The sequence below is a fragment of the Larimichthys crocea genome, chromosome VI (assembly GCF_000972845.2).
Source record: "Larimichthys crocea isolate SSNF chromosome VI, L_crocea_2.0, whole genome shotgun sequence".
NCBI classification, from domain to species: domain Eukaryota; kingdom Metazoa; phylum Chordata; class Actinopteri; family Sciaenidae; genus Larimichthys; species Larimichthys crocea.
The window spans coordinates 23,798,074-23,813,636 of record NC_040016.1 but is presented as its reverse complement, the minus strand read 5'-3'; the positions used below and the strand labels follow the sequence as shown (position 1 = coordinate 23,813,636).

General features: G+C 42.3%; 1 protein-coding gene across 3 annotated transcripts in view; it reads right to left on the bottom strand.

Moving 5' to 3' along the window:
- The window catches only part of LOC104933232 (receptor-type tyrosine-protein phosphatase gamma), a 369,578-nt gene that overhangs the window by 287,376 nt on the left and 66,639 nt on the right, over positions 1–15,563 (bottom strand). For all 3 annotated transcript variants that reach the window (XM_027279289.1, XM_027279290.1, XM_027279288.1), the window contains exon 2: positions 3,067–3,183. In XM_027279289.1, coding sequence (XP_027135090.1) covers positions 3,067–3,183 — 117 coding nt within the window. The remainder of the gene's footprint in view (positions 1–3,066; positions 3,184–15,563) is intronic.

Sequence of the window (15,563 nt, the reverse complement as noted above, 5' to 3'; positions counted from 1 at the left end):
TAATGAGATTCTTAGGTTTTTGGGAATCATGAAGTTAGGTTTTTGTTATGTATGATAATGATAAAATGACAATGAATTACAATGAATGATAAAATGACAATGAATTACAATGAATGATAAAATGATTACAGTAGCAGTGGAACCTGTGATAGAGATAGAGAGACACAGATGCACAGCAGCAGCAAATCATCAACTAACTATAAACTGTAATGGAGATATGGTAGCAATAATGTAATAATATATGTAGTGGACGTCATGCAGGACCACAGCAGCAGCCACGATCCATGAGAACCTGCTGGACGACAGAGCACAGAAACTCCAGGGAAGAAGTTTAGTCCATTGAAAGTTTCTGGAAATTTACTGGAAACTTTCTGCCCCTTTGTAACCCTAATTGGGCTCCTAACCAAACATGCTATTTTCTGATATCTCTGTTCAATGCAGTTCACCTTGAATGAAATTGTTATATTTGCCAAAACACTGAAGTAGAAGCAAAATATTTTAAAATGTTTTCATTCTCTCAAACTGTCAAATCAAAAGTTCCTGAAAAACTAAAAGTGTCAGTTTGTCGATTAGTGTCTGAGGCACACATCCATCACAGATTCATTATGAAACCACAGCGGTCATGAAGCACACACACAGGATGACTGTGAGTCTGTGGGTTTTTTTCTGTCTCTCATTCTGGAGGTATAGAAACGTCCCCAGATAACTTGCTGATTCGTCAGCATTGTGCCTGGTTTTAATCTCCCATTCTGATCAGGCAGAGGGCAGAACAGCCATGAACTGCAGAGGTCCTGATTGGAGTTTGTCAGCCCTCTGGAGGGCACAATTAGAACAATCTAATTAGGTCAGAAGTTTAGGAAATTTTGGAGAAGTCATCGGAGGGGAGAGAATATCTACAATGGAAGAGAGTGCAGCATTGTAACAATCATACAAGAACTCATTTTTAGTAACAATCAAAACACACTTCCAAAAATGTTTTTAACGTGTGTTTTTGTCCAGTGTCCATGATGACAGTGAGGAGTACAGTCCTGTGCTAACCTTACATAATGCTGACCAGTAAGACCCACAGTGGGGAAAAAAACCCTGAATTTTACAGACCCTTACGGTGACATAAAAATAAAATATCACCACCAGTATGTCAGCCTGCTGTCTCTCTATTGTTTTCCTCTCTTGCCTGGATCCTGCCCGCCATTACATCAGCATCTTATGTAAGAGCTGCGATCAAACATGTGTGGGGGGGACAGCAGGAGAGCATCGGTAGATCTTAGCATCAGCAGCAACAACACTAAGTGAAACTGTCACCGGCTGGATTTACCCACAAGCTCCTGCACTATCGCAAGCACGACGGGCTACCAATTAGGGTTAGACGAGCCAGCGGAAATATTGAAATAAATAAACTAAAAGATCATTTGTGGCCCGGGGCTCACGTCACTTGCATGGTGAAAGATTAATGTTGCCCCTCTGAAAAACTAAAGGCTTTAAAGGGACAACGGAAGTGCCTTTTTTTTCTCTCTTCTGAAGCAACGGTAAAATAAAAAAAAAGGGCCCGGAGATGCCCCGAGGCCAGAGGAGCACCGAGGAGAGATGAGGAGGAGAGCGGGAGAGAGAGGAAGAAAAAGACACAGCAAGAGAGAGAGAGAGAGAGAGAGAGAGGAAGGCACACATGTTGCGTTGACAGTGGCACATAACTGCTCTCACTCTAAAACACACTCACCCACACGCAGCGTGCTCCAAACCACAGAACTTTGTCTTACTGTACTTGTGAAGTCCTCCACTTACTCAAGTCTTTAACATCTCACCCTGAGCCTGAACCAGGAGGCTTTAGAGCTGCTGTATGTTCTAAAAGAAGCTGCTATTCAATAATGGCTGAGCCTGCATGACACAATGAAATAAAAGCTGGTCAATGATTCTTTCAATTGACTTGTACTCGTTCGGTTGCAGTTATGGTGAGCTCCTCTCTTCTTCCTGTAGATGTTTCACGTTAAAAGCCTTTAAGGAAAGGAGCAGATAATGTACTCTGAGCTGTACAGAGGTTTTTAATGCGATGCAGGAAGTGTTGAGTTTCACTCATGGTTTTTTAACAGAGATTGAAGAAAGTTCAAGTAGAAGCAACTGCTCTTAATTAGCAGGAAGAGGATTCGTGTTAAAGAGTTCAAACTTGGAGCAGAAAAGTGGTGATGACATGACACTGTTGTACTGATTAGTCCTGTGGAAATGTGCATTATCCTGCATCCATCAAGACAACAGGTAAACATGGAGGGAGTGCTGAGTTTGCATTAACTGCAGACCTCTCTATTATAGGCCTGTTTAAAATAGAGACCTAATTTTCTCTGCCCTTGGGAGAGAGTAATTTAACCCCTTATTTCCATATTGTTCTGGTCCTTTTACTCACATTGGATGATGATTTGTGGACCAATGATGATTTATTTCCTGTGTGTATCATAGAGTAGGTTGTATAATTACTGGCACTGCATTTGTGTTAATGATACTGATGACTGAAATGTCATTTGTTTCTGCATGGTTTTAATTTTTGCACATTGCAGACATTTTCAGCATATCAGTAAACTATTTTGGACTTTTCCATGTTGTTTTTTGTTGGTATATTCCTTGCATCTCGTATGAGTCTTTGAACCTCCACAATGGAGACCTCAGGCCCAGAGATTGTCAGCCACACTTCTCAGATAGCTGCTCTACTGCCACCTAACATAATGTGTATGTAACCAGTGGGACTTTCAATACCTCATGACATTCTGGAAAGTCCCAAAAGATTCCCATTCAAAATACGTTACCCATCAACCACCTAATCTGACCCTCAGCTCAACGGCTTCAGCTGCTAGCTGAAGGTATTTCTGACAGTGTTCTCGTCAAAACACAAAAAATGGAAAATGGAAGAATCATTTCTACAGATATGTTACCTTTCTTGCCATTTTTCTGGCTTTTTTTCCACATCAGAAAGCCAACAGGCCTTCCAAATGTTTTCAGTGTGTGAAAACCCTGCTTGAACAGTTTAAGGTTCACCACAGTTTCCACTCTGATTCTCAAAGAGAAAGTAGTACAGACACACACCTGAGTAGGCCCAGTAGGTCTCCTCGGTGGCTGCTCTCCGGTGCCGTGTCTCGTCGGCCGTGGCTCGGCGAAGGCCTTGGATAGGGGCTTGGGACTCGGCTTGGCTTCCTGTCAGCGCTGTAGGGGAGGAGAACATGGGGACAGACGGGTTAGCATAAACAGCAGCAACGCTTCAGCAGCATTCTGCTACCCTGCCTGGATACCTGCTGGGCAGGATGACAGCAAACTGTGTCCTTAGCTGCCTTACCACGCAAGCTGCCTCATAATAACATTCACAGTAGGAACAAAGGTCAACAACAAAGAATAACTACGCTGTGGAGCTTCGCTGTCTTGAAAACAGAACTAGCTACCTCACATACCATTAAGAACCTCAGTCCTGAACTGGTTCATGGAGAACAGCATCAGAGACTGGAAAGGATTGAGCAGTATCTGAAACATACATTCAAATAAGATAGTACAGACAAAAACAAAAAATGTGCAATAATAATGAAAGATGGAATGCACAGTCTCATTCAGACAGTTCTCTGTCTGTCTCAACAAACCCGGGGCCAGTTTGTTTTATTCCACTATAGCAGTTCTGTTTTCTCTCTGGGTTTGTGGGCATACAGCGGAAATGCCATGTACAGTCTGCTGTGTGAGCTGGGAACCTGAAAGCCAAAGGGAACATACACAATTCACAAAGAGTGGGGGTGGAAATGGGTGGTCAGTAGACACCCAACAGAAAACTTGTACCCTGTAGCTGCAAAGAGGCGAATCTGGCCATGGCGTGAGAATGTCCTTGTTGCTATTGCAATATTCACTTTCTCCATTATGACTATTCTATTGCATGTTCATATTTCTTTGTTTTTTGATGCATTTCTCTATTCCAAAATAAAATGTTGCAAACAGTCAGCCTAAAAGTTTATTAGGTTTACAATGGTGGAATCATAGTTAAATCTTTCATTGGTATTAAATAGTAATCTTAGCTGGTACCAGATACCAGTAAATGTCGTAAAAACATGAAATCCTTTCTCACAGTCAATATTAAATGTTAAAGCAAAGCAGCTTCTTCAAATTTAATTTCTCATGCATTTCAATTACGAGTGGAATGTTGAAAAATTTCAAGGATCCTTCTGCCGATTTCACATGTGTGAAACTTTAAATCGCCTCCTCTCGGGCTGAGAGACCTTCTTGATCCGCACTATAGAGAAGACAGAGATGGAATGCTTGGCTTCTTTAAACTGGAGGACAGGATTTCTGACAGCTATTCTCCTAATAGCTCCACTGTGCTCTGTGATCTGGCCTTTTAAAAGATCTTTCACAGGACAAAAATCATGCTAAAAGGAAACGATTGGAGTTTCTTTTAGACCTGCTAAAGGCCACCTTTAACTCTTCACTTACAAGTATGTCTTACAAGCCCCAATACAGTCCAAGTCCACTTTTTCTTCTATTTATTTCTTCTTTTGACTGAGGAGGTTGAGGGCATTTTTGGCAGGATCAATCAAGCACATTCACACTGTTCATTTTAAGTTCACACACACTATATATATATATATCCTTGAAATTTTTGCCTTCTCTATGTAATATATTAGATTAGATTATTGTATATTTGCACTAAGCATTTTGTTGCTGAAGGCCACAAACCAGGATTTGAATGTTCGTAAATGTTGCATTATGAATAGCAAATACCTTCATCCACCAAAGTGGATAACTGCCAAGTGTGTCATTCCAACTAACCATTAAAACAAGTTTAATTGGACTGCCATTGTAACATCTTTGGCAACAACCACTGGGTTCGTCTGCTCTCCCAGATTAAATATTCAAGATTAGATTAAAGGGTGCCACTTGGAGCGTGGTGTGCTTAATGTGTCTGAGCTCCTTTTTTTTTCTTTATCACTTATAAATACACTGTTTCAGCAGCTAGAGGAGGAAGTGTCATTTCACATCTGACCTCACAATGACCAGCTGGTGTGTGTGTGTGTGTGTGTGTGTGTGTGTCTGTGTGATATCTGAGGATCAGTAGGGAAAGCCTGAGCTGACTCCAAATGGACACCAGGAAAACCTGAGAAAGTCAATCATGTCGTACTGGAAACTAAAAGTCTCAAGCTTTTTGCAAGGCATTGTGGGGGAGATTTAAAGGCTCAGGATGAACGAAGGGTGAGTCTTTGTTTAAATGACAGACAGTGCTGCCCCCCTCTTCTCCTCTCCTTCCCCTCCTCACCCCCTTCTTGTTTTAATTGTCCGGGATGTAAGCGTGGCTCATGTCTGTGAATGCCAATGGGAGGCAGCTCTATGGCTTTTCTATGAATTACATTATTGATTCCCAATACTGCTCAGAACAGAAAATGTAATTATGCACAGACCCCGCCCTAACCCCCTTCATCCTCGTCAAACACATCTTCTTCTTTCCCTCCTCTCCCTCTTTCTTGTCTTTGACTGGGTGGTTTTTCATCAATTTGTCGTTCACTCCTGCCTTCAGTAACCTGCCTCCCCCCACCATCACCTGACCTCTCGAAAGCCTCTGAGTGCATTGTCCTTCAGTCACATCATGACAGCCACGGCTCTGCACTTCAGTGCATTATACTGTCCTGCAAATCTGTTTTTTTTTTATGTTTTAATGTTTTGAAGGGAAACAATCAATCAAATTTAAGTCTGTAAAAAACCTTCAGTGAGAATCTGGTTACATAAGAACCAAAGCAGTCATTTACATACTAAACTGACTTGAAACCGCAAATTCCAGAACTTTGTCCCAAACTACTAAAACTACAGCCACTGTAGATTAAGTAGATAATAAGGATGACTCTGAATCCACCAAGCATGATTTATGGTTATCCATAACCTGATTTGATTGATAAATTTGGATGTAGTTGATGTTCCAAGAACACCTGACTTGTTTTCCAAAATGAACATGGACAAAGAAGACCTGTCAGTTATCTGTCCCGCCTCTGTTTTCTAGCTGAATTCCTTTTCACTCCTCAGCTTTAGTTGAACATATAAAGCACCAGTGCTAGCACAAAGCTAGCTATTAAAATCTAAGCAGCTCATCACATCAGGGAAGATTAAAAACAGTTTTTTTGGTTAGCATTCAAGAACAGCAGCCCCCATGAGGCCTTGAAAGCACCTCTTCATTTAACACTCAGAAACCAGATTTTCTATTAGTAAGAAGATGTGTTAAGGAAAAAATGGAAGAGAAGCCAGGCTCAAGGAACAGCTGAACATTGACTCAGTATGCAGTCTGCCTCAAGCTGATTGATCCAGCGTTGCTCAAATACATTTATGAATAAAATATTCACTGATTAATATAAAAAAATCCCTCTGCCCGGTTCATGTCAGTTCAGTATGCCTGCAGAACAACTGCCACACACTAAACTCACATATCAGCCTCCATCAGTCTAATGTTTAAAGCCATGTTCAGATCTCCACACAGTCACAGTTCAGTTTTAAAATCCCAGCACACCACACGGCGTTCCTCCTGCCGTCTTGACAGCTCTGTCAACCCAACACTCCGTCACAGTGGACGGCAGTAGAGGAGGTTGTACCGGTGTCTGGTCCAAAACTACTTTAGCTGACGTCACTGACAGTCAGGACTGGAGCTAAGAGTGTCAGAGCAGTTGACAGATACGACTCACACTGAGTTTCCATTAACCTCCTCTACCTCCACCACAGTTACTCTGTAGTCAAGAGTGATTTTGAGACAACACCCAGTCTGTAAAGTTTACCGACTCCTGAGTTCTTCTGTGTACAATAACGGCAAAGAGCTCAAATCCTCGACTTTTAGGAGCAGGCCCTGAACTTTATGTACGACTGTGAGACAGAAAAGAAGAGCATGGCTCGATAGAAACACATACATTATGAGATATTAATCAGTAGATGTTAGTCAATAGGAGGTATTAGATGTTTTTAGTTTAAAAAAGTAAAACTATAAAATGTTAATTGGTTGAACAGGTTGAATGAATTTTAGCCCATAAGCAGAATTTTATTAATTAATTTATTAATAATTTTTTCCTGTTGAATTGCCTCCTTCTCTTCTTCCCTGTATTTCTCTCTGAACCCTGAGGAGACCCCATTGCCAACTCTCCTCCCATCTCCATCACATCATGGTCATGGCCATTCAGACGTGTCTGGCCATTTAACAGGGTTTATTTATCAAGAGTGGGTATTAGGGTATTTTATACCTACGGACATACCATGGTTTAAGTCTGCAACAGTGGAAAGAGATGGCGAGCAGATTGAAAACAGAGGTGAAGGACATTGAAGGAGATGAGGAAGGAGAGGGATGAGAGTGAGGAATGAGAGCGGCAGGAGGAGGAGGAGGATAAGATGGGATAAAAGCAGAGAGATGATCTTAAAGAGGGCCAGAGAGGGGGTGAAGGAGAAGCCAGGAAGAGAAGAACATGGAGTGAGAAAAGTGCATAGATAGAAGAGGAATTAAGCACCAACGATAAAATTACACTCCTCTCCTAGCAACAGTTACCAGGTCATTGATGGACGGCCCACTGCATGGCAACCAGTCAGTGGCAGAGGATGAGAGGAGGAACAGAGGCCTACTGTTGGGATGTGGGGGAAGAATGGAAGAGTGGGAAGAGGAAGAGAGGGAGGGAAGCTGTCATGGTGTCATGGGGAACATTTTCAGAAAAATACAATGAGAAAGTACACTCTACTGTATACACATCTATATACTGTAGACATTTATCTGATTGTGCTCTGGTAAAACGAAGATAACTGAGGAGAATGTAGGAAGTTTGATTTTGGGCCTTCTCACATTGCTGAGTTGGTGTCACTAACATTTGAGCTATAAGCAGAGACTAAAAGGACGACACAGCTGCTGTTATGACAGGGAGGTTTGAACATTCTAATCCAAGGTCTGTATGTATGTCAAAAGAAGAACGCTTGCTTATGATAAGGACACACTTTCATTATTGTTCCACAGAGAGTGGAAAAGAAAAAGACAAAGACAGAACAATCTGTCCTAGAAGGAACAAAGAGACATCTTGAATGTCACTTTTGTCTAACCGAAGCAGAATGTTCTCTGTGACAAAGCTTCAGAGCAGACGCAAATCCTACTTAGTGTCCACACACTAATGTCAAGCCTATCTCTAACGCAGTACAAATTTCTGTCTTTTTAATCCATAAGGACACACAACGTTTCTGCAGTCCAGCCTTATTTCACTTTTTAATAAGAAAATATTTCTATCATAGCAGGAGGGTTCATTTATTATTTATATATGTCATAATATACACCAAGGTGTCCTAATATAAGAACATAACAAACATGGTGAGAGGACTACTACTACTGCTTATTTCTGTAAAATGATCTATCATGCATAGACACGCATACAGTGTATCTAACTCTGATTCTTCTATTTGTGAATAGTTTTCTTTACAAGTAGTTTGACTATTTAAATGAACTTCTACCAATAACCAGTTGGCTTACTTTTTTTTCTCTCCAGCCCCACTTTTTAACACTCGCTGTTATGGACACTATTCAGTCTATAGTAAAATTCTATTGAGGTTCCATAACCAGCCTTAACATCCACAGTCACAACCTCACACGCAGCGCACGTTTTATTTTCCTTCATCAGTCATATTAACATGCTCTTCCTCTAACACCACATAGGCTCATTAAGCTGTGCAGCATCCCAGTGCAGTGCACAGGTTGTGGGGTTATTGCTCCCACTAAGTTCCCTGGTTACACTCCACTGTCGCCCAGCAGTTTACAGCACTATGGAGGGTTCTCGTTGTACCTACATTAAAAGAAAATGTCCTTATAAAGGCACAGAGAGAGACTTTTCTCCTGCAAACTATCTGCTCATAGAAAATAAATCAATGATCTTTTACAACAAAAATGCCTTGCAGACAGACATATTGTCCTTTTCACTCCACTACTTTTTTACAGTTACTCGCAGAGGCCTTTATCTAACATTTAGTACATAAAAGATGACACATTCAAAATTAAACTACTTCCAAGAATGAAAAGAAAGAACGTGAATTAACTATCTACAATGTTAAAATACTCCAGCAATAACAATCCACGTATGTAACATATGATTTTGTAACTGAAAGAGGCAAGTCTGCTGCTCCCTGAGTCCTTTTACTTTGAAAGCTTCAGGATATTCAACCTTTTAAAGTGTTTTTAAAGTCAAAGTATTACTGTAGTGTACGTGTCCAGTACTCTCCCTTCACTCCATGGAGGAAAAATAAACAGACTGGATTCATGAGCAACCCAGTGCTAAAAAGCAAAACCTTCACATCCCTCTGCTGATCATCATTCAAAGTCAGAAACCATCGTGTCAACAAACTTCAGGGCAAAATAGCTGCAAAGCCTCCATGGCTAGCAGTCATCGTAAAGTAAATTCTATTATTGACTCAGATTCAAGTTGATTCAGCTGATTCAAAAGGAACAGTTGTCCAGTGGTGATGACAGAGATGCAGAGGTGTTTTAGTTGTGTTTAGAAATTAAATTAAATATTATTTTCTGCACAAAGCTCGTCAATGTCACACTCGCCCAGACAGCAAATCAAATTGAAATGTTATTAGAATATTAGATGTCTGTTGCATCATATATTACACATCCTCCAAATTAAGCCTGACAGATATGGAATCTTTGGAGAGTTTGGACTCTCAACAGTAAGTCTGAAAAAAAAAAAAAAAAGTTCTGTCTGGTGAACAATGGAACAAAAAGTTTGTAAAGATGGAGCAGCTGGTGGGTCCAGCAGAGTTTACAACAACACTGCTGAAATGTGAAATCTCGTCTGCGCAGGTGTACAGTGGTAAGTTTTGGTGGAGACACAGTGCAAACACACATCTGCACAAATACACACACACTGAAGAGCAGATGCATTGTAGATGTGTACCAAGGTAACTCATTTTCTCTCTAACACTCTCCCTCAGCGTGTAGTGCCAGGAGTCAATAAAGCTTAAAGGAGCCGGGACTTTGGCTGGCCTAGCCTTTTGTGTCAAGACACACTGCCGCTCACACAAAAGTTCCTCTTGAGAAGAAAAATAGACAACACTGGTTCCTGTCATCCATCACAGGGGGCCATTTAGGGGAATTGCAGAGTGTTTGCTCAAGCCTCAATTAAAATGCACAGCCCATCCCTGTGTTCCTGTGCTTAACCTTGGCTCGCCCACTTCTCACTTGATCTCTCTTCACTTGACTTCAGAGAGAGCGAACATCGGGGTGTTCAAATGCAATGGAAAGCACACACACACAAACAGATACAGTGTATGTATGCCAGGGCTGGCCAAGTCAGTCCTTACTCTAGGGACTGACTTCATTAGCATTCTTTACATCTCCCTCCAATGCTCTTAGTGCTGAAGGACATCCACCAAACACACACACTGATGCAAAGCTAGCCTTAACTCCACCTCCAGCGTGGAGCTGCTCTCAGGACCGGTGTGCTGCTTTATCGTGGCAGCTGTTGTGCTCGAGCAGGCTGGCAGGGAAGAGGAGAGGAGGGGGGGTAATAGTCATCCTGCAGCCCCGCTGGTGGCAGACCAAATATCCTGGCAATGGAAGCTGAGAGGAGAGGGTGTGTTTCCATATGTGAGGGTGTGGAGATGATGTGGGGAGAGCTGACGTCAGAGAGGGTCGGGAATTAAACAAAACTAAAAGTATAACGCTGTGCGAGCAGCTGCCTGGAGAGTTCCAGTTTACAGTGACAGCTTTTGTGAAACAATAACAGTGTGCCATTACACAGGAAGTCAGAGGATGAGAATATTAAAAGCCCAGAGCAAGCACGAGTGTGCAGACAAATTAGTGTCCGTCTGGATGACTTTGAATGCTCTAAAATTATGTTCTGTGTTATTATCTTAATAATAATTTACTACAGAATGTATAATTGGTATAAGTATATATGATTTAACTTCATGTTATATCAGAACAAAATCAAAAATCAAAATCAGAACAAAACTTGATTAAATTCAGCCGGTACATTTAGATTAGATACTAGTACTGTAACTGTGTATTTACCTGCCCAGCTCCATAGAAACGGCACAGATAACATACGGATGTTTTTTCTGTTCTTTGGCCATGTATGTAAATGTAAGTTTCTCATAAAGAGTGTCACAGAGCAGAGGTCACAGCAGTCATTAAGACTGGCAGAGGATCATCCTGTGGATAGCATGAATGTGTTCAGTTTCATCATAGCCCAGTTGTAATAAATAAATATTTCTTGCAATAAATGAATAAAATAATGAGACAAGAGAAAAAGGTCAGAGGGTCACCAAACATATTAGGGATGATATGAGGATATTCATGATTCTGTGGATTATGAATCATTTATTGATGAGATTTGGATCAAAGTTGTGTTCTGGAAGAAAAAAAAACAATGGAAACAGAAAAAAGAAGAGATTATGGCAGGGAGGTTAGGACTGTGGAGCAGGAGAAAGGAAGGTGGAAGTAAGAAAGAAAGACGAGTTATGAGCAGGGTGGTTAGGGAGGTAGTGAAAGAGGAGGCTGTGGTGAGGAGAACAAGGAGGAGGCGGGGGGTAGGCTGTGGTGGTGTTGGGGTAGCGGAAAGGGATGGCAGGCTTTTGTGGCTGGCTGGACGTCGATCAGAGCAAAGCAGAGAGAAATCACTCGCTCATGGAGTCCGCCCAGCATGACTTCATGTTTTCTGGAGCCTCAGCCAAGGGCAGCGAAAGACAGTAGCGCGCATACATGCACACACACACACACACACGCACACACACACACACACGCACGCACACACACACACACACACACACACACACACACACACACACACACACACACACACACGCACACACACACAGAGGAGATATGAAGCCCAACAAGGCACATCATCATCTATGAAGCAGAAACACTGGGAGGCAATGCTGTGCAACGAGGATGGGGTGGAAAGAGGAAGTGTGGCTGCAACATATAGCTCAAAGAGCTCTTTAATGTCATGGAAAACGCCCTCGCAGACATGCCTCGCCTCCAAAGCACCATCCGCCCTCTCCGCCCTTCCTCCTCACCTTCCTCCAGCTCATTGATCGTATATAGACAGCCAGCCAGGCGGGCAGGCTGTGAACCGATGCCACTCACACACTCATCCCCTTCAGCCACCCACCTATTACCCATCAGCCACCCCTACCCCTCCCCCACCCCAGCACATACACACACACACGCTTGGCTAATTAATAGCCACTGTTCAGTGAGACAAGGTCACGCTGCCAGGAGGCTAAACACAATGCCACGAAGCTGACACCTCTGCTGGGACACAAGACAGAAGCTGTTAATGCACTCCTCTATTGTCCTGTCCCACTGGAAGCTGTCCCCTGTCCCCACCACCACAGCACCCTCCACCCCCAAGTGCCACTTACGCCCACCCAACCAGTTTTTTTTTTTTTTTGTTTAGTTTTTTTCAGTGAATGCCGCTGTGATAGCAGGAAGTGTTTTCCGTATGCAGTGAAGGTCATATCAGTCCCACATCAGGTCCAAGTGTAACCATCTGCTGCCTGCATGTTATACTTTCTGTTTTGTTTCCATTATGGATATTCCTACAGCGAGGTGTCTGCATATACAGTTTGGAAAAACCTTTTCATGTAGGGACGACATTTTAACAACTGTCATCATATTACTATGAAACATTAGCATTACATTCTTTTTGGTCAGGACACATGCACTGTTATTCTATATTAGCAATTAGATTTAGAGATAAAGCAAAACATCATTTTTGGTTTCATCAGTACACTCTGATCAGATACAGTAACACGGGACTCACACCGAACGCGGAACGGAAGCGGAACGGCAGCGGAGCGAGCCGGCCGTATTCACGCGAGATCACGAGATCACGCGAGAATCCTGGACATACCCGAGACCCCGCGATAAACTGTGTATAAAGAAAAAAACAACAACAAACAGCTGACTTTGCTTCTCCGACGTGGAGGAGATTATAAAAAGGATCTGTTGTGTCATAAATTATTGTGTGTTGTTCCACTTCAACAATTAGTCTCTCGTTGAGACCCTTTGATCGATCTTTGATCACCTGGTGCCACCGGTCATGACGTCACGTTGATGTGAAGTTGTAAAAAGCTACATGAACTGAGTATTGTGTTTTATTTTGAAAGGGGGCGGAAGTTTATTAGGTTGATTCAAGGCCCGGTTTCCTGTCTGGTGCGCAGTGCTCTGTTGAAATTTACGAGGTTCAGCCGCGGCTCGCGGAAAAAATAGAAATCCTGCGGAAAGCTCGCACCGTGGCGCGGAGAGCCACTTCTGATCCGCGTCTGATCCGCGTCTGATCCGCGCCCGGTGTAAGTGCTCTCATTGACTAGACTGGATTCTATTTGCTACGGTGACCGCGGCGGTGCCGTTCCGCTTCCGTTCCGCGTCCGGTGTGAGTTGGCCTTAAGCCTACACTGTGGAACTTTAAACTAAACAGCAGCCACTGTGGCCCGAGAGATGATTACAGGATGAAGACAAAGAGCATTTTTCATTTTCCAAAATTCTCTTTAAACACAATTGTCAACCTGGCTGGCAGCGAGGTGAATGAGGCCATGCTTAAATGATGCTAAACTATAAACTAAGCAATAATACTGAACTAAATTAACCCGTGCGTTAACATTAGCAGAAGATGGGGTCATTTCTTGCACCATGTACATTTGAACAGAACCTTTGATACAGAGTCCAAAATAAATGCAGCCTCCAAAATAAAAGATCTATTTAGGGGAAAAAAACTGACATCCCCATTTACTTCACTGTCCATCATAAACTCTGTAAATCACAAAGAGTTAATGTGGGAGCCGGAGGACATCGGAGGGAAAACCAGAAAACATTTTCTCCATAAAATATGATCCAGTTTCACCAGAATCAGTGAAATAGTTGGTGGTGTGACTTATTGTTGTAAAGCCTACTTCTCGCAAGTGATTGTACCTGGAGCCCAAAGTTCAATGAAGCAACTTATGGGCCGCATAGTGGGAATGAGACACCATTCACCTGATAGCATCAGCGATTGATTTGAAATCTGTTGGTTTATTGTAGAAGTTACACAACACTGTGTTAAACTTTTTTTGAAGAGTTGCCATTGCTGAAAGAGTCTGCATGTTGTTTGAGAACCTGATGTTCAAGCATCTATACTCAACAAACAAATCAGTCAATAGAATCAATCAGTCATAGTCTCAGTAAATCATAGCACAGGAGTGGACTTGCACTGCACTCTTGTAGCAGTAACACAGACGGTAAATGATGGAGCGTGCACTCAGTGAAATGTTTTTCACCCATCTCTGCTTTCTGTACATGATGCTCCACTGAGTGCCACTGAAAAGGATTCCATCTTCAGCTGCAATTTAAATGACAGCCTGATAGAGTGTAGCAGGGGCCTGCTGAACTTAAACCATGAGGAACCTGTCCTCCCCATAAGTATTCAGAGCAGGGAACTGTGGGTGATCTTTAGTAATGTTCCAGCTGATTGGTGTAGGATGGCAGGGGTGATTTGTTGGCATCACTTTCCCACAAAAAAGGGAAAGGAAAATCTGAGCTCATCTTATTCATTTACCAAGGATGAAGGGTGAGGTAAAAAAGATGAGATATACTCTTCTTTATCTCTTTCCTTCTCCTTCCTAAGTAGGCTTGAAGGTCACCGCGTATGAAACAATCCATAACAGATGCCGCTTTACAGAATCTGAGAAGGGACAAAAGGAATCTGCTGCTCTCGCATGCTCTCTTTGAAACGTCCTTTCCTCTTAATAACTCCCCATCTTCTCGTGTGACATTTCAGTATTCACGGATACATGTGTGTCCTGCAGGCTTTTTTATTGTCCAGCAACAGCCCATGCAAAATGCCAATGCATTTGGCGCATGACATGTTGTCGGGGCTGCACCCTCACACTCAAGTGGCCCATAGCGCTGCTTTGTCCTCTTTTTTAATGCACCATGTGGGAAATTTATGAATCACGCATGATTTTTAGAAGTAGACGAACTAGAACCACCAGTCCCAGAGAAGTCAAAATGGTGCCTGATGTATATTTTAAAGTGCTTTTTTGTTTTGTGAAGGTAGTGAGGATAGTCAAAATGCGTCTGTCTCATATTTAAACCCAGACACCCAAATGTGCCCTCCTGACTGTCTACACTTTGTGACAGAGTATGTGATGTGAGTGATATGTAAGTATATGATAAATGCAGTTGAACCCAGACAGCCAATATAGGCTGACAATGTGAGAGTAAATGAAGCCTTTAAGCTTAATGTGAGTTACACTGAACATTTTAATTAAAAACAGCGTTCAAGACACACACACAGCCGTAGTCAGGATGTTGTTCGGTTCTTATTTCCTGTAGTTTTTCCAAGCATGAAGAACTGATCTAATGTTGCTTAAAAAGGCTCATCTTCAAGGTTCTATCTAAATTCGGATTTGGCTCTTATTTTATTAATTGGGTCAGAACGCTTTATAAGAATCCACAAGCCAAAATAATTACTAATGGACAAATGTCCACTGCTCTCTCCCTGAGTAGATCAAGCAGACAAGGGTGTCTCTTATCCCCTGAACTCTTTGTTATCTGGCCGAGACAATCAGAC